Here is a 20814-nt window from a genome sequence, read left to right as displayed (position 1 = left end):
CTAACCACCGCTGAAATGCCCCGGGCCTAAATCCAGGCTCCGCCCCTGGGTCGATTCAGGAAGTTCCCTCAGCCCGCACCCCGCCCAGCTCCAGCCGCCGCTGGGCACTGGGATCAACGTGGGTGGGGTAGCCCCGCCCCTTCGCTCAGGCCCCGCCTCCCGCTGGCTCCCGCCGGGCCCCGGGCGCCCGCAGCAACCAGCAAGGGGCGGTCCCCTGTGCCCCGCCCCTTTCCCAGGGCCCCGCCCCCCGCCCCGGCCGAGGCGCGCGGCCGTGGAGGGCCGGGTCGCGGGGCCGCGCGTGCACTCGCCCGCTCCGCCGTGCGCCTGCGCCTTGCTCGCGCGCTCGCTCGCGGGAGAGGATGGCGGGGGCCGCGCCGGGCGCCATCATGGACGAGGACTACTTCGGGAGCGCGGCCGAGTGGGGCGACGAGGCGGACGGCGGCCAGGTGAGGGGGGCACCGGGCGGCCCCGACGAGGACTGTCGGTGTCCGTCCCCTCCGCCGCGGCCCCGCGGTCACCGTGTGGTTTAAGCACAGCGCGCCCCACTCTTGGCCGCCGCGCACCCCAGGCCGGCGGGGCCCGCCCCTCTCGCCGCTGCCCGCGGGGTCACGCACGCGGCCTCGCCGGCCTCGCTCTGCGCGCTGGCGGATGAGTGGGAGTGGGGCCGAGGGGCGGCGCCCCGCGGAGTGAGCCCCGCTTGCACGGTGGGGCCTCAGTTTCCCCAGCGAAGGGCTCGTGCTGGCTCCCACGCGAGGCGCGAGGTGGCCCGCTGGCCACTGACTTGGGGCCAGGCTCAGTGCGAGGCGCTGTCACTTGCCGACCCCCCAGGCCCCTGGCCTCCCTCGCTACTTAGCAAACCGCTGGTCCCCCACGTGGTCCAGGGGCGAGCAGCCTAGCGTGGCGGCGGGTGGGTGTTTGGAGCGTCCGTTCAGAGTGTCAGCTCTTGGCACGTGGAGCCTTGGAGTCCCAGAGTCCCAGAACTAGGTGCCCATTTTGTAAACCGAGTGACGAGCCCCAGCTCATCAGTTAGGAATGGCGCGGCCAGGTCCACACCCCACGGCGGCTGGGGACGCTCACGTTTGGAGGACTTGAATCACGACCCTCATCCACTCTCGTTGATGACATCTGGGTGGACCAGATGTTCCCTTCACAGTCATCTGACTGCTTGGAGGAGAGAGAGAACGTCAAGTAAAGTGACAGGACGGTGGCATAAGCTGGATTTCGCACGGGAGTGCTAGGTCAATTTTTGTGACCCAAACTCGAGTCACTTGAGGCCCAGTTAGGTGGATTGTGGAAGGCAGGACGATGTGTCGGAAGGCTGCTGGGACGTTAAGGCCACCGTGGAAGCTAAGAGATAGTGAAATGCAAATGGCTCAGTCTGGCTGCAGGTTGCCCATGGGAGTGGCAGGAGAGGAGACTGGCCTGGGGAACACGTGGAAGGTGACGGTCATGCTAGACCTTGGATGTCTTTTCTGAGATAGGACACTTGAAACGAGAGAGTCATCAGCTTTGTGGCTTATGAAGCTCATTGTGGAATCCGTGCGAAAGATGATAGGAAATGAGAATAGACTGCTGAATACTTGAGTCTGGAGAAGAGGGAGGGGGAGAGGGGGAGAGAGAGAGGTTCACGAGTAGGGAGGTGGCATGGCCCCGGAGAAGATTTAGTGGAAGCAAAGAGGGTCCAGGGTAGAAGCCCCCAAATGCAGACATGAGGGGTCTCAGGGTGAAGCCTGGCCTTTCTTCACAGCCTGGTCCAAGGCTCCCCACACAAAAACGGTCTGAGAGAAGACCCCGCCTCCAGAGTGAAGACTGCTCCCACAACACTTGCTTTCAGGATGTTCAACTAGACTGGGGGTGGGGGTCAACGTTCCTGTAAAGGGTTAGCTGGTGACTATTTCAGGCTCTGCAGGTCTCTGTCACAACTCCTCAACTCTGCTGTTATAGGGGAAAGCAGCTGTACATACTGTTTTTAATAATGTGTCCCAATAAAATATTGTTTACAAAAACGGGGGCTAGATGTGGCCCTGGGCCATAGTTTGTTGACTCCTAGGCCAGCGGTTAACCCGTTATGCTAGAGTCAGGTGCATGGTGGTTGGTCTCTCCTACTGGTTTGTGAACTCCTTTCCTGCAAAAAGACATGTCTTCTTATATATTCTTAGGTTCCCTGGTGACAAAGACAGTGCTCAGTGCACAGTCATTGTTCAGAAAGCACCCACTGGTTATTTAGGGTGACGGTGTCAAAGATGGAGCCCTCGGGGCCGTTCAGTCCACAGTTGTCACATTACTGCCCTGCTTTGTCCTTAGACTCGGGAATGTGTTTCCACGCAGGACTGGGACTAGAATCCGGCCAGGCCTGCTGACTCGCCGCGAGTCAGTGGTCTTTACTTTCTAACAGGAAACTCATGGCTTATGCCTTCGAGAACACCGTGTCCGACTTTGTTGGAAATTATTAAACGGCACGTGGGACGTAGTAACAGTGAAAGAGCAGTAATAGCTGACATCTATCGAACTCTTACTAAATGTCAGGTTATGCTTGGCTCTTCAAAACTTAGCTCATGGAATCCTGACAACAGCCAAACGGGAGTGGCTACTGTGATCACCTCGGTTTAACAGGAGGAAATGGGTACCCAGAGAGATTAGGTAACTTACATGACCGCTGCACACAGCTCGCAGAGTGGGGTCGTGACGCAGACCCACTCGGTGTGATTGTGGATCCCATTCCCTCAGCCACTCAGTACTTGTCCTGCCCACTTCATGACATTCTCATGAAAGCCAAGTGAAATAATGTTTGTGGAGTACTTTTGAAAGGGACGGTGTTACACAGATTTAAGGTGGAGTTATACGACATTTGCATTGCTGAGAAACTAGCGTGGCCCGCGGCATTTCCCAACAGCAGGACGACGACTATGGAGAGGGAGAAGATGACGCCGAGGTGCAGCAGGAATGCCTACACAAGTTCTCCACCCGGGACTACATAATGGAACCCTCCATCTTTAACACTCTGAAGAGGTACGTGGCGGGCTGTTTGTGCTGGGAGGAGGGTGGGAGGGTCTGGGGAGAGTTGTGTAATAGGAGACCCAGAAGGTGATATGGAAAAGGAAGAATAATGTCATGTTACAACGAAGGCTCTGCGCTTTAAAAATCTTAATAACCTAGCTGTCTCCCTTCTTCCCTCCCCTCCGTGTCGGCATCCCTGCCCACGCCGGTCTACCTTCATTTTAGGTAAAAGCTTATTGGTTACCTTTTCCAGGTATTTTCAGGCAGGAGGGTCACCGGAGAACGTCATCCAGCTCTTGTCAGAAAACTACACTGCTGTGGCTCAGACTGTCAACCTGCTGGCCGAGTGGCTCATCCAGACAGGTGCTTCGTGGTGGTCGGTCCTGGCTGCTCATCACTCCCCCTTTCAGTAGGCCTCTGGGTCACTATAGTGCTGACCCATTGGAAAGGCTCTGTGTTCCTGGGTTTTCGCTTACGGAAGGACTGAACTGCTTACGCCCCTTTGTCCGCTTGACTCTGTGCTTCGATCATTGAGGTTTATAGATAGGCAGCTCGTGCCGTGCCCACTGAGCTGTTTTCTGTACCATGCTGCAGACTTCAGGACCACGCAGCGTACGCTGCTCCCTGTGTCACTTTGTAGAGGTCTGTCTGTTACAGCCAGCAGCCAGTGAGGGACAGTTAAAGAGTGGGTGTGACGATGGCCTTTAGCTACTGTGATCGAGGTGGAGCCATACTGTAAGTCACTGAAGTGGGTACAGACGACATCACTGATGACACTGTCAGGAAACGAGTCCAGGCGCTGCTGTCACAGGGACTGGGGACGAGTGTCCCTCTTCTCCTGTGTAAGCGTGTGTCTTTCCACCCTCTTACTTACTATTTCGGCAATTTGTCCTTGTCCTTAGCGAGGTTTTGCAGATGACCTTTCCCTGTCGACAAGGTCAAGCACCCTCGTGGGTCCTGCTCTGGGTTCTTGCTTGCTTCTTCCCGCTGAATGTGATTCTCAAATGTTAACTTTGATAAGAGGCCCCAAATTCTAAGTTGTCAGAAGCGATTCTGTGGTACCTGACTCACACGTAGACTTCTGGCCTGTCTACTTTTTCTAAAGTAATACAGTGAATTGAGAGAGTGCCCTTTTCTTTCAGGTGTTGAACCGGTGCAGGTTCAGGAAACGGTGGAAAATCACCTGAAGAGTTTACTGATCAAACATTTTGACCCCCGCAAAGCAGATTCGATTTTTACTGAAGAAGGAGAGGTGAGGAATCTCTTCTTTTTCCAATACCAATTCCTAGGGGCTTTTGCTCATTCCATGTGTACACTGGAGTGTGGCCTGTTGTGTAAGTAATGGTAGAGCTGGGGACGGGACTGAATCAGGCTGGGCGGCAGAAATTGCGCCGTGGTCAGGCGCCCTTCACACGGCCTCGTCGGTGTCGTGGGATCCTGCACGTGGAGAAGGTGCACACAGGTGCTGAGCTCAGGAAGAGCAGCAGTGCCCACCTCCCGCATTCTCCTGACTCCGGGGCGCAGGCTCTGTGTGTGGTGCGGCGTTCTCCTTTGGGTCCTCCTAAAAGCAGCTGCCAGGACACGATTAGAGGTGCAGGAGATCACAGAGCACACACCTGGGAGGGGAGGGGAGGGAGGTGGGGTGTGGTGATGCAGGTCTGACCCCTGCGGTGATGCAGGAAGCTCGCTCCGGTTGGAGTCTCAGATGACAGTGCGCTTTTCAGAAAGTTTCAGCGTCCCCAGAGTCTTCAGGCCACAACAACCTGTCACTGGAGCCCCTGTCTCCTAGGAACAGGTGTGGCTTCGAGCCCAGCCGCCCCCCATCAGTGGTGGGAGCAGCCCGTGGGGAGCCTGGCCTTGGCCCACCGTGATGGTGGATTCAGGGTGCAGCGCGGGGTCCGTCAGCCATACAGTACGAGCGCTGAGGTGCCTCTTCAGGTGGTGGAGCAGAACCACCTGTGCTATTAGATTGGTGCAACAGTTTTTACTCTTTTAAACCGCAGTTACTCTTGCACCAACCTAGTATTTAAATTGCCCTTTTCTCATGCCCAGGGCACACGGCTGATTGAGCATGAGTTCACTTTGTGCACGTGATTGCAGCTCCACTGTACACACGCTTCCCCTAGGCTCTTGGTGTCTGCAGGAGGCCCTGTCGGTGTTCTGGTGTGGCGCTGGGTCTTCTGGAAGCTCTGACTGGGCGTCCAGGGCCCAGTTCTGCCCGTTAGCCGCCCAACGGGCATCACCACCCTGGGACTGCAGGGCCAGATCTGGATGCTCACTGGGCCTGTGCTCTTCCAGCTGGAAGGTCCTGTGCTTGTTTATACTGCGGAAGTGTCACTGAAGCCAAAGCTGGGCCCCTTGCTGTTTGTTTGCTTGTTTGTTGGCAGACCCCAGCGTGGCTTGAACAAATGATTGCGCACACCACATGGAGAGATCTTTTTTACAAACTGGCGGAAGCCCATCCAGACTGTTTGATGCTTAACTTCACTGTTAAGGTAGGAAGAGTATTGGAGTTAGAGGAAAAGATAAAAGTGTTTGTGAGCAAGGCTTATGTTGGGTTGGTTGGTAGGTAATCGTTTTTCTTTGAAAGATCATATGTGTTCTTTTGGTAAAGGCCTTCATCGTTTCACTTTAGTAAGTCTTACATTGAGAAAGAAAAGCACAGAGTTTGTCTCTATTTGGATCAGTGTGGACGGTGTGTTGAGATTTGGCAGGAATATATTGCTAGAGTTCCTGCTGTCCTGAGAGGAACATTTAAGAGTATCTGGTGTATGTCCTTCATCTCATACACAGAGAAACCAGCCGGGGTGGTTAGCCTGGGCCACAAACTTAGTTAGAGGCGAAGCCGGGGTCAGAGGAAGGGTTTGAGACCAGTGCTTGTCCATCTCAGCACAAACAGACAGCAAGCCAACTTTCTATGAAACGTGTGGTCACTTCTTGTTGACACTTTGTTTGGCCTCTTATTTTTGTACCGTAGCTTATTTCTGACGCAGGGTACCAAGGGGAAATAACCAGTGTGTCCACAGCTTGTCAGCAGTTGGAAGTGTTCTCTAGAGTACTCCGTACCTCTCTAGCAACAATTTTGGATGGAGGAGAAGAAAACCTTGAAAAAAATCTCCCTGAGTTTGCTGTAAGTTCTTTGAAGGAGGCTGTTTGGGGTCAAGCATTTTCAAACATGAAACGCCCCTTTCCTTTAGAGAATGTCCAGGTCAGAAGGCTCCTCCCAGGGAAACACCTTCGTGCAGGACAACTGTCCCCATCTGACTCTTTTCTCTGCGTTTGCCATTGCTGCAGTCGTGACTCCCCAAACTCTCTCTCTGCGATTTTCCAGAAAATGGTGTGCCACGGGGAGCACACATACCTGTTTGCTCAGGCCATGATGTCCGTGCTGGCGCAGGAAGAACAGGGGGGCTCGGCTGTCCGTAGGATCGCTCAGGAGGTCCAGCGCTTTGCGCAGGAAAGGTGACAGCAGGGTCTGCTCGTCCCCCACTAGGGCCCCCACCTCACCTCATCGCCCTTCTTCAACTGGGTCCTGTCGTTTCGGCACATGGGTGGACTGCCTGCTGGCCAGCAGGGCTGGAACAGTCCGGGCGGCTCAGTTCCTGCAGAGAGCGTGCTTTCTAGAGCACTAACGAGCGTTTGTTAGGTGCCGATGACTGTCACTGTCAGCTCACCGGAGTCATGAGTCCGCGCCTTCACACACTGGCATTCATCAACCATAAATAACCTGCAATAGTTTTTCCGTAGACTCCTCGTGGTGTTATAGTCCATATCTTAGAACACAATTAGCTCTTGTTGTCTTTAGTTTCTACTAACGGAGTCTTAATAAGGTATTTAAAAAGTGTGTTTCCTTTCAGAAAGTCTGCGAGCTGTATTTGAATCATTCTTTCCAAGTTAGCTCCAAATGTTGTTTTCCTGGGTCAGTCAGTGTACCAGCACATGACAGAAATACGAAAAAATAAAGGGATCTCAATAATTCCAAGCATGAAATGTGGGAAAAGGAAAGAAGGAAGGAAGGAAGGAAGGGAAGGGGAGAAGGGAAGCGTTAGCAACCATGTGTCCCACCTTATTAACTATAGGGTATATGATTTTGTTTCCATCAAGAGGCCACGACGCCAGTCAGATCACGCTAGCGTTGGGCACAGCTGCCTCCTACCCCAGGGCTTGTCAGGCCTTGGGGGCCATGTTGTCCAAGGGCGCTCTGAACCCGGCTGACATCACAGTCCTGTTCAAGATGTTTACAAGCATGGACCCACCTCCTGTTGAACTCGTAAGATGCTTTTCAATTTAATCAGAGGGTGGGACACCCCCCATGTGAGCTGGAAGGGTTAGTTTGGAAAGTCTGTTGGCCTTACTTTTCTGAAGTCAGTGAGTGCACGTTCCTGGTGAAGTGTTTCTGTCCTTTTGCTGGTCCTTCGCCGTCACACACTGGGCCTGCAGCCCGCGCTGGGGTGGCTGCGAGCGCGCATGCGGCGGGGTGTGGTGAACTCAGCCGCCGTCTCCCTCCCGCCTTCCTTGTCAGCCTTCTGTGTTTCCCCTCAGATCCGGGTGCCAGCCTTCCTGGACCTGTTCATGCAGTCGCTCTTTAAACCGGGCGCCAGGATCAACCAGGACCACAAGCATAAGTACATCCACATCTTGGCGTATGCAGCTAGTGTGGTGGAGACGTGGAAGAAGGTACTGTCCGTCCGAGAGGCCAGGCTGGCAGCGAGACGAGTAACCACCCCCTCGCTGGTGTTATTTGGGAATTGGGCTGCGAGAAACCGTGAGCCCATCTAGCGTCGAAAAGGTCTTTTTTAGTGTTTATCCATAAAATAGTCAAAGTGCTAAATGTCTCAAGAAAATGTGCACAGCACCTCCACTCGTCACTCAGACTGTAACTTGAAGTTTGTGACACGGGACACTGCTAGTCTCCACGGTTGTCAGTTTCCATGTGCCGTGCGAGTGGGGCTTGGCCAGTCAGCTGACTCCTGACTTCAGCGATGGGGGGTGGTTTGCAGAGAGAAGTGGCCACTACCTGTCACCCCACCACGAGGCCGGGAGCTCCGTCGGACTCCGCGCCTTGTGTTTTCAGAACAAACGAGCGAGCATCAATAAAGACGAGCTGAAGTCAACATCAAAAGCTGTTGAAACCGTTCACAGTTTGTGTTGCAACGAGAACAAAGGGGCGTCGGAGCTGGTGGCAGAGCTGAGCACTCTGTACCAGTGTATCAGGTAGGCACGGGCTCTCACTTCGGAAGCTCCTTCGGGAGGGCAGCTCGAGTCTCCATGGTGAAAGCTCAGAAACACTTCAGAAAGACGTTCATTTGATTTACTTTTCCTTCTTTGAACATATATGGAGGACTTCAAATGGTGTTAGCAGCGTGGGTAATTTTCAGGTGTTACTTGACAGAGGTCTGTTCACAAATTTGACTAACAGAAAGGAAGACCAACCCGGATTATAAACATTGACTTGAAGAAAAGGGTCTGTTTACAGTAAAAGTTAGACCAACGACGTAGTGCTGACATAGAAGTGATTTGCAATTCCGTAGATAAGAGTTCACGAGGAAAGCTTCCCAGTAGGCTGTCCTCGTGGGTCTCTGGGTCTCTGCCCTGTTGATTTGTACTAGGGACAGGAAAGGGTGTGCGAGGGAAGAGGAAATTTCAGGCCAGCCCACCTGTCTTGCGGGGCACTGTGCACCCAGGAGCTTCACCGTGCCAACCATGAAAGTGTGCAGTGAGCTGAGCGCTCGCCCCTTGGGGTCCCGACGGCACTGACGGTGCCAGCCTCCTCACACCATCGACGCTAACACGCAGCTCCCAGGGAGCGCAAAGAGGAGTGAATTACGGGAGGGATTCATTGTCTTTTAAACCCCGCTTAGTTGTGGTGTTTGTTTCTTGACACACTTTGTGTAAAGGAGCGTCCTGCCTCGTTTGCCTGTAGGTTCCCCGTGGTAGCAATGGGTGTGCTGAAGTGGGTGGACTGGACCGTGTCGGAACCGAGGTACTTCCAGCTGCAGACTGACCACACACCAGTCCACCTGGCGCTGCTCGACGAGGTAGGGGGCCGCAGGGCCACGTACAGCGCACACAGAGCCCCCACTGAACGCTGTCAGTAGCTTCTGCCACTGTGAGGCAGATGCCGTAGAACCGAACCCATTTCCCACAGGCTGACTGGTGTAAACAAGAGTTCAGTTCCCACTGCAGCCCATCACATGGTAACCAAAGCCCGCAGACTGAGATGTTCGGTGACCCGCTGCTCTGTCTGTGCCTGTCCTCTTAGGCCTGTGTGGCCAGCACTTCTGTTCAGTGAGCTCAGAAGATGCTGCGTAAAGCTAGTTAGTCCTTTGAAAGAACTAGTTGCACTGAGTCTGTAGATTTCTGTTTTATCAAGTGTCCCTGAAAGGATGAGGAATGGCACAGAAGCTGACTGGCTCTGGGATGATGCTAAGGACCGTCATTGTCAGCGAGCAGCTGTCTTTGGTGGCTGTGGTCACAGAGCGGTCCCTGCATGCTGATGGGAGCCCAGAGAGCCGAGCAAGGCTCGCTCAGCAAGGCTCCCTTTGGCCTGTTTATAGATCAGCACCTGCCACCAGCTCCTGCACCCGCAGGTCCTTCAGCTGCTTGTTAAGCTTTTTGAGACTGAGCACTCCCAGCTGGACGTGATGGAGCAGGTGAGCAGCGTCCCGTGGGTCGTGTGCTGCTTGGGGGCCCCTCCTGACAGACCTCTGCCCCCACTCTTGCAGCTCGAGTTGAAGAAGACCCTGCTGGACAGAATGGTTCACCTGCTGAGTCGAGGTTATGTACTTCCTGTTGTCAGTTACATCCGAAAGTGTCTGGAGAAGCTGGACACTGACATTTCACTCATTCGCTATTTTGTAACCGAGGTCAGCAACACGCCATTTGTTTCGTGTTTCATACTGTTTACCTTACCAGTGCCCTTTTTGGCTTAATTTAGTTCGTTTTGTACCTTGACTCTGAGAACTGTGCTTTCTGATAATCATGCTGATGACTGTGACATAGATAGGTTTACCGGGCACCTCCTACCTGCAGGGACTGGCTTACGTGTTTTACCTCCATTGCCTCCGGGTGCCTTATGATGGAGATTGCTGTTGTCAGTAGGAAGCAAGAAGCAGGGAAGGGAGGGGGGTTTCCTCCAGACTGCCTGCCATGCCGTCAGCTTGCTCTCGGGCTGAGCCGGGGCAGTAACCTGCTGTCTGTCCCTGCAGGTCCTGGATGTCATAGCTCCTCCGTACACCTCGGACTTCGTGCAGCTTTTCCTCCCCATCTTGGAAAATGACAGCATCGCAGGCACCATCAAAACAGAAGGCGAACATGACCCTGTGACGGAATTTGTAGGTACGGTTGACGTGACTGTCCCTTTGCTACAATTTTAAACGTCATTCTTTTACCTCCTGTTTCTAATCTCTGACTTTTTCTTCTGTTTGTTAAAGCTCACTGCAAGTCTAACTTCATCCTGGTGAACTAATTTAGAGCATCCTCCAGAGCTGAAGCAGAACATTCCAGAAACTTGTTTGAAGAGGCTCAGTCAGCATCTTGGAAATGCATTCTGGGGGGAGGAGGTAACATTTTTAAAAAGGAAAATGTTAGCAGTATAAGTGAAAAACTGCTACTATGAACAGTCCTCTGTCCTTCTTGTAAGTCCTGTTTACAGTATTCCCCCAATGTGGGGTCCAGTGTGGGGTCCACTTCTCCGGATGTCAGCCCCAAGGGTGGTAGGGAGTCAGAAACGGAGACACTTAAATGCACTGCTTTCGAAGCTGACTTAGTTTTCTCACAAGAACCTGATTAGTTGATATTTTACTGTAATTGTTTTAATTTTCCAAGAACAAATAAAAGCCTTTCTACTGGGCTGAAAGGTGCAGAAAGGTGTTGTCATGTATAAATGAGGCACACTCAGGCTCAGTTGTCGTGTGAAGTCGTGTGCTTTATTCATCACTGGGGCGATTGGAAACTGCCATTTCCCCCCTCACCCCCCATAAGCACTGGTGATAAATGCCACATTGTCAACCACAGTTGCCAGATAGAAAATACCAAACCATCAGCTGAAGACACTGGGGGTCACGGGATTTAATGTCCTCGCAGGCCACTTCTCTGACAGGCAGGTGGTCTGCTGCCGTCACCAGGTGGGGAGCTGTCCTGCGCCCGTGTCCACATCCTCCCACGTTAGACTCTCAGCAGTGCTCAGCCAGGACACCCGTGGTCGGCATTTCGACAGGCGCCCCATCGAAGTGCCAGTGCCTGGATATCAATTTGGTTTCACTCTCTGCCCCCAGCTCCTTCAAACCCTGGCAGTACCAACCCAGTGCCCACGGGACAGGGTCGCTTCTGGTCATGGTTCGCGGCAACATTTCTTAAACTGCTGTTCCAGAGACAATCGCCTTAAACGATGGGGTCCCCAAATGTGCAGTTCTCCTCGATAGCAAGGTTGTAATCGGCACCCTTCCCGTCCTTATAGGTGCTGGTCACTATCCTCATCCAGCCTCGCTCGCCCTGTGAGAAGTGGGGGCATGTCAGCTCTCAGCCAGCAGTCTCCTGACCCCCCCACACACAGACCGGCCCCCTCTCCGCCTCATCTCAGCCCCAAACCACCTGCTCAGCTGCTCCTTCCCCTTTCTGGACCCCTGCTTGGAAATACCTTCTGGGAAATATTTAACTTGGTTAATATGTAACACGAGGGGTACACGGCCCTGCTGCCAAAAGCTAGTTAATGTAACTGAAATGTAACTGGCCCAGATGACTTCACTTCCCATTCATATCTGTATTTGTAGTCATCTGATTTTTAAAAAATTGACATTTCATCACTTCTACATTAATCACTTCCCTCTGTTTCATAATAATGGAATTTCTCTGTCCACCTCCATGGTTCATACTAGGTCTTAGAAATTACAATTCTGGCAGGCAGTATACCTCCCCTGTATTTTTGACCCAACTGAAAAGTATTTTTTAAAAAATTACACAGTATTGCTTAGGAGCTGAAACGCACAAGAAAAAGAATGAGATGGTTGTAAAGGAATAAACTAAACCGAAACTTCTAAGGCGGTACTTCCCCCCCCCCCCCTCCGGGGGGATTTCCCCAGGAGACTGGCAATGTCTGGAGACATATTTCATCAAGGGGGAGGTGGGGGGGTGGGGGGAGGGAGGGACAGGGAGAAGGAGCTATTGGCGTCTAGTGGGTGGGGGCCAGGGGTACTGCTAAACACGACCATGCACAGGATGGCTCCGACAGCACAAGTACCCGACCCCAAAGGTCAGTCGTGCTCCCAGGCTGCAGTGCCTGGCTCCACAGCCAACAGAACGATCGATGACAGCAGGGTCAGTGGGAACGTCTCACCCATGGTTCGCCCCATGAATTCCGGACGATCCAGTACTCGGTCCCATCGCTGACACCCCAGCCAGCCACGGAAACAATATGGTTGATGTAGGCCTTTTCCTGGTACTCGGCGTAGATGCCGCCGGTGTAGGCAATCATCTTCTCTGTCGCCATTATGCCGCAGCTGGGAGCAAGCAGTTCAAGAATCAGCACTTGGATGGAAATGGGTGTAAACTCAAGTCACAAGGCACATCAGGTGACTGCTTACACTGCCGTCGTCCCTCACTTGGTGACTGGTCCCCACAGCCCCACAGCACTGCTGCAACCCAGGGACCTTTCCACATGTGTCTGTCACTCAAGTACCCCGAGGGCCCCCTGGCCAGCTCTGCTTTACTTCAGAGAAAACTCCTGTGCAGCTGTCTCCAGCCTAGAGTGGGCCAGGAGGAAAAGGGTGGAGACCACGGCCCACACACCCATGGCCAGGGCCCCTCACCTGATGGGGCCGTTGGCGTAGATCTCTGCCATCATCTTCTCCCGCCCAGAGAGGGAGCCATAGTCGCCAACCTTCCAGAGGGTGTAGTTCTGGATGGGGCTGCACTCTTTGAATTCCGTGCATGTTCCACATTGGTTAAACTTGTCACACTCTGAGGGGTGGCATGGAAAGGCAGCGTGAGACCACCCCCTCGTTACCCCGCGAACACAAGCGCCCCAGACCCAATCGCCTCTTGTCTCATTTAGTGAATCACGGACACCATCTGGCACCAGGTGCTGCTTAATCATGCCGTTCTTTCAACTGCAAAAGAGTTATGAAAAGCCCTCTCCCAGGCCTTGGCGAAAAGGAAAGACACGTTGATTAGCGCACAGTAGGCCCTCAAGATAGCCTTTTTTTCTTTTCCTTTAAAGGCCTGGAGAAGGGCCCTTTCACAGTCCTTTTAGAGCTAAAAACAGAGTGTAACTCAATTATAAGCTCTTATGATTCTATTGCTGGCTAGTGAATAGGCCAATCATTTGGGGGGAAGAAGTGCATTTTCTAATTATTTTGTTTTGGGGTGGTATCAAGAATTAGGCTAAAACGAAACAAAGTTTTAGTCCTTAGCTCTGTGAGACTCCACACCATCCATCGCCTGCCTTCCCCAGGCCCGCGACCGGTCTTTTCAACGATTCCACCTGCCCTGTTACTGTCACAGTTTCTTATCCAGATTCCTCCCCAGGACTATAAACTCCTGTAGGATTAAATTGTTGCTTGGACGTGTCCCTTGGCCACCAAATGCCCAGTGCTCAGTACAACTGGAAAGTGCTGGATCTGGGGCCACATTTGCTAATACAAGGACCAGACTATTTACTGCAAACAGTGACGTCCCGATGAGCTCCATCTGGCCCTGTCACACTAGGGGGGTTAGAGAGGCCTGGCCTAGGCTGGACGACACCAGTTCAGGGCTGCGCCGAGCGGGGCGCGGCCGCAGGGACCACCTGATTCTTGGTTCCTGGCAGTCACTCCCCCCCACCTCCCATCTGTCCCTCTCCCGCTTCTCTGACCCCTGCTGCGTTTACCACTTCAACAAGACTCACCCAACCAGTCTGGGGGAATTCTCTGTGGCTGGGCAATATGGCCCAGGAGGCGTGGGATGGTTCCTAGAATGTGCGGTGCTGCTTCAGAGGGCACAGGGGGCTGGGCTGACCCTTCTATAGATGGAGGGGGTGGAAAAGCACCTGGGCTTCCCCCTACCCTCACCCCCTCTCATCTCAAACAGCCTGTTGAATTCGTCCCAGCACTCTGCGCCAGCTAGGAGGGAACTCTGACAGAGGCAGGTGACTCGAAACTGCCAATTATGGGCTTGGGGTTTGGACATTTCCTTTCCTTTCCAAAGGGAGCAGCCTGAGAGGAATGTGCCAACTCCACAGATTTCAGGCCAGCTTGGTCTGCTGGCCCATGCAACGGCCCCTCGGCCCCAGATCCACCTGAATGCATGCGGCCTGGGGTCATGGGGCGGGAACCAGGCCATTGGGACATTCTTCCAGCTGGGCCTGCCTGCTCTCCCCACCCAGCTCCTGAAAAGCCTACTCTCCCCTGGATGAGGGCCACCTGCGCCTCTCCTAAAAGGCCCACGGAACCACGAAGCCAACACGTGAGAACCCAGAACCACAGCCAGGCCCGGCCACAGGGACACAGGGCTGGAGACGCCCCTCCCCAGGCCTTCCTGTGATTCTCAGCAAGGCCTATGGGCGCCAGCTTCCTGGACCCCCAGACCCACCGGGTTCAAGCTTTCCCCCAGCGCCCGACAGTGTGAGAAGCGTGGGTTGGCCTGGGCGCAGGCCGCACTTTCCCTGGGCAGGGGGTTGGGGGTTCCTACTTTGGTCCTTGGCCTGGTAATTGTTGCAGGTCTCGTCGGGGATGCCGTGACTGTGGGCGTACTCCCACACCTCCAGGTCGTTGCCCCCCTCGCAGGAGCCAGCCTCGCCGCAGTCAATGACGTTCTGCACGGACAGCAGGGTGGAGGGCCACGCCCCCTTCCTTTTGATGTTGATCCGATCTGCAAGGCAGTGCCCAGGAAGGTCAGCACCCACCCTGTCCTGCCGGCCGCTGCAACGGCTGTGTGCCCCTCTCTGAAGGGCACCGCCCACAGACCTCCTGGAGGCCTCCCCTGGCCCTTCCCAGGCCCTGATGTGTCTGCCCAAAGCACCCGACTGGAAGTGCCATGCGGGCAGGGCCAGGCCTGTCCTGTGGGGTTGTGGATGTCACAGAAGTGCCGGCTGCAGAGCTGAACGAGGCAGGAACAGACACCGGAGCACACTGCATGAGGCAGCGCAGCCCAGGCCACCAGGCCCCGGGGGGAGGCTGGCAGAGACTCAGCCCCTGTGGCCTAGGGGGTCACAGAGGGAGGGCTCCAAGCAGCCAGCCAGGGGCTGGTCAGGGTGACACTGTCCTTGCCCATGGGCCGGGTCCACGTTTCACCGTGGGCAGCCAGGGACAGCTGCAGGCAGCCACTGCACCCACCCGTGGCCCACTGACCTGCCATCACCGGCCCTGCAGCCAGTTCTACCCCAGCTCCCATCAGCTCACTTTCCACTGTCTCAAGGTGATTTCGCAACCTCGTACCCAGCCAGGTGTGAGCTCATGCTCCCGCCCCCACGGCAGAAATCACAGCAGCCTCACCTGTGCTGCCGCTGATTACGGGCGTGCAGGTGGCCCTCTCCGGGCCGCCCTGCCTCCCTTCCTGCAGCCCCTGGCCCACCTCCAGACAGACAGAAGCTTCTCGCCACATGAAGGCCATGTGGTGGGGGAGAAGGGACAGTAAACAAACGCGAGTATAGTGCTTTGAGGAAAACGGGAAGAGAATTCCGAGTGGGTACAGAGGGTGGCTGAGCCCTTGGCTGGGGTGGCACCCATGGGAGGCAGGTCTGGGAGAGCAGGGGCTGGTGTGACAAGGTCCCTCCCGTGGCCCAGCCGCTGCACGCACACTGGGTCCAGACATGGGACAGGGAGCAGCATACATGCGCGCTTGGAGGTCAAGGAAGAATTTTGTGTCTTATCTGCGTGAAATCTTCGAGAGTTTCAAGCAGACCTGGGTTTGAACAGGCTTGGTCTAGCTGTTTGTGACCGGAGGGCAGGGAGGCCAGCTTATGTGGGGTTCAGGCGGGGTGTAGCAGTGCAGGTGGTAAGAAGCAGAGGAGTTTGCAAGACAGTTAGTTTGAAGGCGGAACCGACAAGATTTTGTCACCAGATTGTACCAAGGGCATGCAGTGGAGGAGTCAGGCGAGACTCCAGGCTCTTCTGCCTGAGAGACTGGATGGGGGATGTTTTCATTGAGTGAGCCAAGGAGGACCGGAGAAGGACCAGGTTTGGAGGCGTGGGTTCTATGGAAGGTCACCTCACGGGATAATCTGACCATGAATCCCTAATGGGGCAGGTCATGGTGGGTTGACATCCCCAGGCATGTAATTTTTTAGTGGAAGGTTTATCTTTGCCTTAAGCCAGCCCTGCCCTTGTACATCTAGGTGAACACACCTTTGATATGCCTCTTTTCGGACCTTCAAGAGAGCAGAAGCCCTTGTTAACTGTCCACAATCCCCGCCTCCCTTCCTCCACCCGCAGATACTCTTCTCGCGTCCCCTCCTTCATTCCCAATGCATAAAACAGCATTTGGGATCTTGCTCCCCGGCAATTGTTGTCAGTTTGGGCTCAAATAAACTCATAGAAAAATTCTCTCCAGGTTTGGATATTTTCACGTTGACAGGGGTGAGGGTGGTGGTGGGAAGGAGGAATTGTTGAGATCTGAGCATATGAGGTTTGAGGAGTCTGGTGTCCAAGCGAGAGGGAGAGGGGGCAGCTGGGTCTCAAGCTGGAGTTCGGGTGAAGGGGCTGGTTGCAGCCGAGGACTCAGTCCTGGGGAACCCAACCTTCATTAATGAAGCTGGGAGGCTGAGGAACCTCAAAGAGGAGGAAGGACATCGGGGTGTATGCAAAGTCGAGGAAAGCGTTACAAGGAGGACTGAGCAAGCAGAGCCCAGGACGGAGAGGCCCGGGGGCTGACCACTGGACCTGCCAGCATGGCGACCTCCTGCTGATGACCTTGGCAAGCATGATGTCTGTGGAGTGGGGGGTGGGAGTGAGGCTGGAGTGGGTTCAGGATAGAGAAGAGGAAGCATGGGCTGCAGACACCTCTTCAGGGAGCGCAGCAGTGGGGTGGTGGCTGGAAGCGGGTTGGGGTCAAGCCCTTGCCCACAGTCCTGGTCCAGTCCAAGCCCAGGGCGGCGGGGCCTCGGCAAGGGGCTCAGGTGCTGGGCTCCTGGGGACAGGCGGGGATCAGCTGAGTTAGCTGGCAGCTGGGCCAGGGCCCGTGGAAATCCCCTTCTGGGGGCGTCTACACATATTTTCTCAGTGAAAGAGGAAGAAGGGCCCTGCTACTGGGGACAATGTTAGAGGGTTGAGGAGAAAGAGAGACGCAGTCTCTCTGCCCAGGATAGACACTCCCTTCCAGAATTGTGGCAGGTTGACCCATCTGAAAAGTGACCACCTCTAGCCATCCCCTGCCTGTCCTGTAGTCTTACAAACGCAAATCATGGCACATGACTGCCTCTCTAAGTTCCTGAGGCTTCCCTGAGGGCAGGGCCCCTTGTGACCTTTCCAGCTCTCCCCTCTCCCCTCCCCCACACTTGGGCTTTGCCACAAAGGCCCTCTTTCACTTCCTCAACCAGAGCGCCATTCCCGCCTGCCGGCCTGCCCGGCCTTTGCTCTGACTCTCTGCCTGTGGCAGATGGAGGCTGCCCACACCCATCTCTCCCAGTCGGTCAGCCTCTGCCCTGTCCATCTCCAGCTCCCTTGAGGGCTCCTGTACCTTCAAAGGGGGCTTCCACCGACCTGCCCCCTTATACTCCACCCCTCAGGAGTCTCCTCCTCTGTCGTCAAAAGGAGATGGGGCAAGGCCACCAGGGAGACCCCCCCCCAGATACCCCTCCTGCAGCAGGGGTGCTCCCAGCCCTCAGGGGCCAGCTTCCCAACAGCAGTCCCTTCTCCAAGGGACTTCCAGTGTGACTGCAGGTTCCTGGAACTCAGGGCTGCCACGGGAGAAGCCAGAGCCCCTCCCTCGGGCTGCCAGGTGGGCCTGGGGCTGAAGGAAGGCTCCACTGGTGTGCAGTCTGTCCTTCTCCCTCCTCTGCCAAGGCCAGGCCCCACAGCCTTCCAAGTGGTACGGGCCTCAGCTGCCTCTCCTTCCTCAATGGTCAGACGGCTCCGGCCTTACTTAACGCTCCAAGGGCAAGACAGGCATTCCCCTCAAATATTAACTGCGGCTGAAAAGCAGCTTCACTTCCATGCCAAACTCTGGCAGGGAGTTCGGGGAGTTTGCATTTCTGGTTTGATCCCAAATGGCGGGGTTCACAAACTTTGGGAAAGGAACCTGGGAGCCACTGGGCTCCAGCCCTAGTGTTGCCTGCCACCGACGGGCCCTGCATAGTGGAGACACGACCCAGCTTTTGCCACTTGGGCCTGCCTGATGGTCTGGGGCAGCAGGCAGCACAGGTCAGCTCCCCCAGGTCTGAGGGTCACACACCTCCCCATCCCAGGCTGAGCTCTGGCACGGAATCACAGGCCCTTGGGACCCTGGGCTGCGGCCCTCCTGTGCTGACAAGGCCCAGTCAAGGGGGCAGCGGGTCCCCTACCTACCCGCCATGGCACTGGTGCTGCCGTGGGCCCAGCAGGAGCCGCAGTACTGAGGGATGTGTTGGTTCCTGGTGACACTGGCATAATTGACCCCATCCACGTTGCGCCAGTCCCAGCTCTTGGGCAGATCCGATGGGGACAGGTACTCATGAGGCCGGGGATATGTCCTGGAAAGAGACCCCCACCCACAGAATCAGCACTGGGGCTGCTGGGCGGCGGGCACAGACGGGTCCCCGGCACCGCCTCCTCCCCCAAATGAGAGGGCGTGGGAGTGAGTCCATCCCACAGCAGAAGACCGCAGCCCCCTCAGAATATGATGGAGGCAGGGCACCCCCAAATGCAGGAAAGTGGGGTTTGTCCGGCTTTGCAAATACCAGGGCTCCCCTGGATGTGAAAGCCAAGGGTGACCTGCACAACAAAGGTGCGAAATGTGACCCTCAAAGGCCAAGGGAGGCAGGGCGCCTGGCCGCCTGGCACTCCAAGGGGGCGGCAGGGTCCCCACGAGGCAGGAGCACGCGCGAAGCCCCCACGCCCGCGCCGACCTGCGCCCCAGACTGGACAGCCGGTCCCCGCGCGGGGGCCGGTAGCAGCCCGGGCCCGGGCGGAAGTGGAGGCCGGCCCGCGCCGCGCCCGCCAGCAGCGCCAGCAGCACGAGCGGCACGAGCGGCGGCCCCGCCGGCCCGGACGACGCCATGGCCCCCGCGCCCAGTCCCGCTCCGGGTCCCGCTCCGCGTCCTGACTCGAACCCCCTCCGCCGCTGCCCCGCTCCTGGCGCTCGGGCCCGGCCCCGCCCGGCCCTTAAGGTGGTGGCGCGGGTGCCCGGACACACCCCCGGGGCGGGGCGCGCGCTCCTGCCCCCGGTGACCCCGCCCCGCCCGGAGCCGAGGGCGAGCCGCCTCCTCCCGCCGGGCAGGGGAGGGGCCTGAACTCGGGGTCACGAGCCTGGCTTGGCGCCAGACCCCAACCCTGACCCGCCGCCGGCCACCAGCCACGTGGCTTGGTGGCTTGTCAGACCTTGGAGGGCACCGGGGGCTGGGTGGGAACTGCAGGGTCTGAATGGCTCCCCAGCCTTTGATTCTTGGGATCCTGGGCCCGGTGTGGTGCTGCCTGTCCCCACATACACCTGGGCCCAGGCCGCCCCCCCCCATGGGACAGGGGTCTCCCCAAGTCCTGGAAGGAAGCCACTGTCCCCACAGAAATTAGGCCCTGGCCTGATTTCTCTGAACCCTGCTTCCCAAGGGCCCTGGCCCTCTGGAGAGAGGTTCACCCTTCACAAAGGAGGAAGGCCGCAAATGCCCCCAAAGAACACTTCAGTTGGCAAAGAAATCGTTGGTTCTGCTTTCCAAAGATGCTTGAAAAGGTTTCCTGCTAACAAAATTCTTCAGAGTCAAATGGGGAACCAAAAGCAGAAGTGGGACCGCGGGCCTCGTTTCATAACAAGATTCCTTCCCTCCCTTCTGCTCCTCATGTGACACAACAGGGTTCAGGCATTTTGTTGTGGGGTCCCCCCATGTGTGAGCTTGCCCTGCTCTTCCCCTTCTACCGTGAAAGGGTACTCGCCTCAGCCTGTGCCCAGCTGGCAATCAGAAATCAAAATGACTGCCTCCTTGACTTGCAGCAAGTTCTGTGGCCGCCTTTGGAAGTGCTGAGATGACCAAGGGATCCCTGCAGGGCCAGGACACCTGTCAGAGCAGGCAAGGCCTCTGCGGCCAAGGGCATTGCTTTATCAGCCCAGAAGTTTTAGGCCTTGTTCCTGAACAGCTATCACCGAGGTAAAGTGCAGTCATGGGCTCCATCCTTGGAAGTGCCTTTTCTCTTCTTGGAAAGTCAGCTGCTGGTAACCCATGGCGCCAGTCAATTCGTCAGGTGCCCTGCAGTCACACAGGGCCCTGTGCTCAGAGGGCCCCTTGCTCAGTGTAAGGCTGAGCTGCACAGTTCACTTGCTACAGGGCGTACAGGCCTGCCTAATCAGCTGGCCTCCAGAAGCCAGGGTCTTGGGCAAGGGTGAGGGAGGGTGTGGGAAGGCCGTTCAACCCTGTGGACTGCAGGGTAGTGGAGGGAGGGATGGTGACACTTTCAGGCTGCTAACGGATAGGACATCTGGAGTTGACAAGCTGTGTGGCCCTGGGCTTTCCCCGACTTAGAAGCAACTCAAACTCAAGGTGATGGGAAAATCAGGCAGGAGGAGGCTAGACATTTGAAACCACAACTTGCAAGGCAAGAAACAAGTGAGGACTAATGTGACATAGTCTGTCTCTTCAGCCCCTGATGGGTCAAACACACGAAGCCAAGCAGACCCAGGGTCCTTTCTTCACAACTGAACTTGGCTGTGGTCAGTGGATGG

At 55.9% G+C, this 20814-nt stretch overlaps 2 protein-coding genes across 8 annotated transcripts; one reads left to right on the top strand and one right to left on the bottom strand.

The window, feature by feature from the left end:
• The first annotated feature begins 308 nt into the window (after positions 1-308).
• Positions 309-10855, top strand: NELFCD (negative elongation factor complex member C/D). Of its 6 annotated transcripts, none has more exons than XR_013992314.1 (15): positions 309-446; positions 2897-3009; positions 3251-3360; positions 4140-4249; positions 5385-5492; positions 5975-6127; positions 6329-6459; positions 7102-7267; positions 7540-7674; positions 8072-8211; positions 8921-9035; positions 9555-9650; positions 9723-9774; positions 10206-10335; positions 10431-10855. XR_013992314.1 is itself a non-coding variant. In XM_081034501.1 (15 exons), exons 1-15 carry the CDS (start codon positions 360-362, stop codon positions 10463-10465), a joined length of 1770 nt encoding a protein of 589 aa, XP_080890627.1. In that variant the 5' UTR covers positions 309-359; the 3' UTR covers positions 10466-10855. The 6 variants fall into 6 exon arrangements, 4 of the variants coding, with proteins under 4 accessions (XP_080890627.1, XP_080890625.1, XP_080890626.1 ...); XM_081034501.1 differs by having other exon boundaries at positions 9723-9863; XR_013992315.1 differs by having other exon boundaries at positions 318-446; positions 2894-3009.
• Positions 10792-19247, bottom strand: CTSZ (cathepsin Z). 2 transcript variants are annotated; one of them, XR_013992316.1, is made up of 7 exons: positions 19013-19245; positions 18474-18637; positions 14662-14841; positions 12804-12954; positions 12332-12494; positions 10984-11490; positions 10906-10935 (listed from the first exon to the last, which is right to left on the bottom strand). XR_013992316.1 is itself a non-coding variant. In XM_081034502.1 (6 exons), exons 1-6 carry the CDS (start codon positions 19162-19164, stop codon positions 11380-11382), a joined length of 921 nt encoding a protein of 306 aa, XP_080890628.1. In that variant the 5' UTR covers positions 19165-19247; the 3' UTR covers positions 10792-11379. The 2 variants fall into 2 exon arrangements, 1 of the variants encoding a protein (XP_080890628.1); XM_081034502.1 differs by having other exon boundaries at positions 10792-11490; positions 19013-19247.
• Between the last annotated feature and the right edge of the window lie 1567 nt (positions 19248-20814).

This window comes from Rhinolophus hipposideros (genome assembly GCF_964194185.1).
Source record: "Rhinolophus hipposideros genome assembly, chromosome: 22".
Taxonomy (NCBI): Eukaryota; Metazoa; Chordata; class Mammalia; order Chiroptera; family Rhinolophidae; genus Rhinolophus; species Rhinolophus hipposideros.
This window is presented reverse-complemented; position numbering and strand designations above follow the sequence as displayed.

Bases quoted from the DNA above. Each gene is read 5' to 3' on its own strand.
- NELFCD (XM_081034498.1), top strand. From the start codon at position 360: ATGGCGGGGGCCGCGCCGGGCGCCATCATGGACGAGGACTACTTCGGG. The intron at 6,128-6,328 runs GTAAGTTCTTTG...GCGATTTTCCAG, and splicing joins AAAATCTCCCTGAGTTTGCT to AAAATGGTGTGCCACGGGGA. The intron at 9,864-10,205 runs GTCAGCAACACG...CTGTCCCTGCAG, and splicing joins TTCGCTATTTTGTAACCGAG to GTCCTGGATGTCATAGCTCC.
- CTSZ (XM_081034502.1), bottom strand. From the start codon at position 19,164: ATGGCGTCGTCCGGGCCGGCGGGGCCGCCGCTCGTGCCGCTCGTGCTG. The intron at 14,842-18,473 runs GTAGGTAGGGGA...ACTGCCTTGCAG, and splicing joins CAGCACCAGTGCCATGGCGG to ATCGGATCAACATCAAAAGG. The intron at 12,495-12,803 runs GTGAGGGGCCCT...GCTTGCTCCCAG, and splicing joins TACGCCAACGGCCCCATCAG to CTGCGGCATAATGGCGACAG.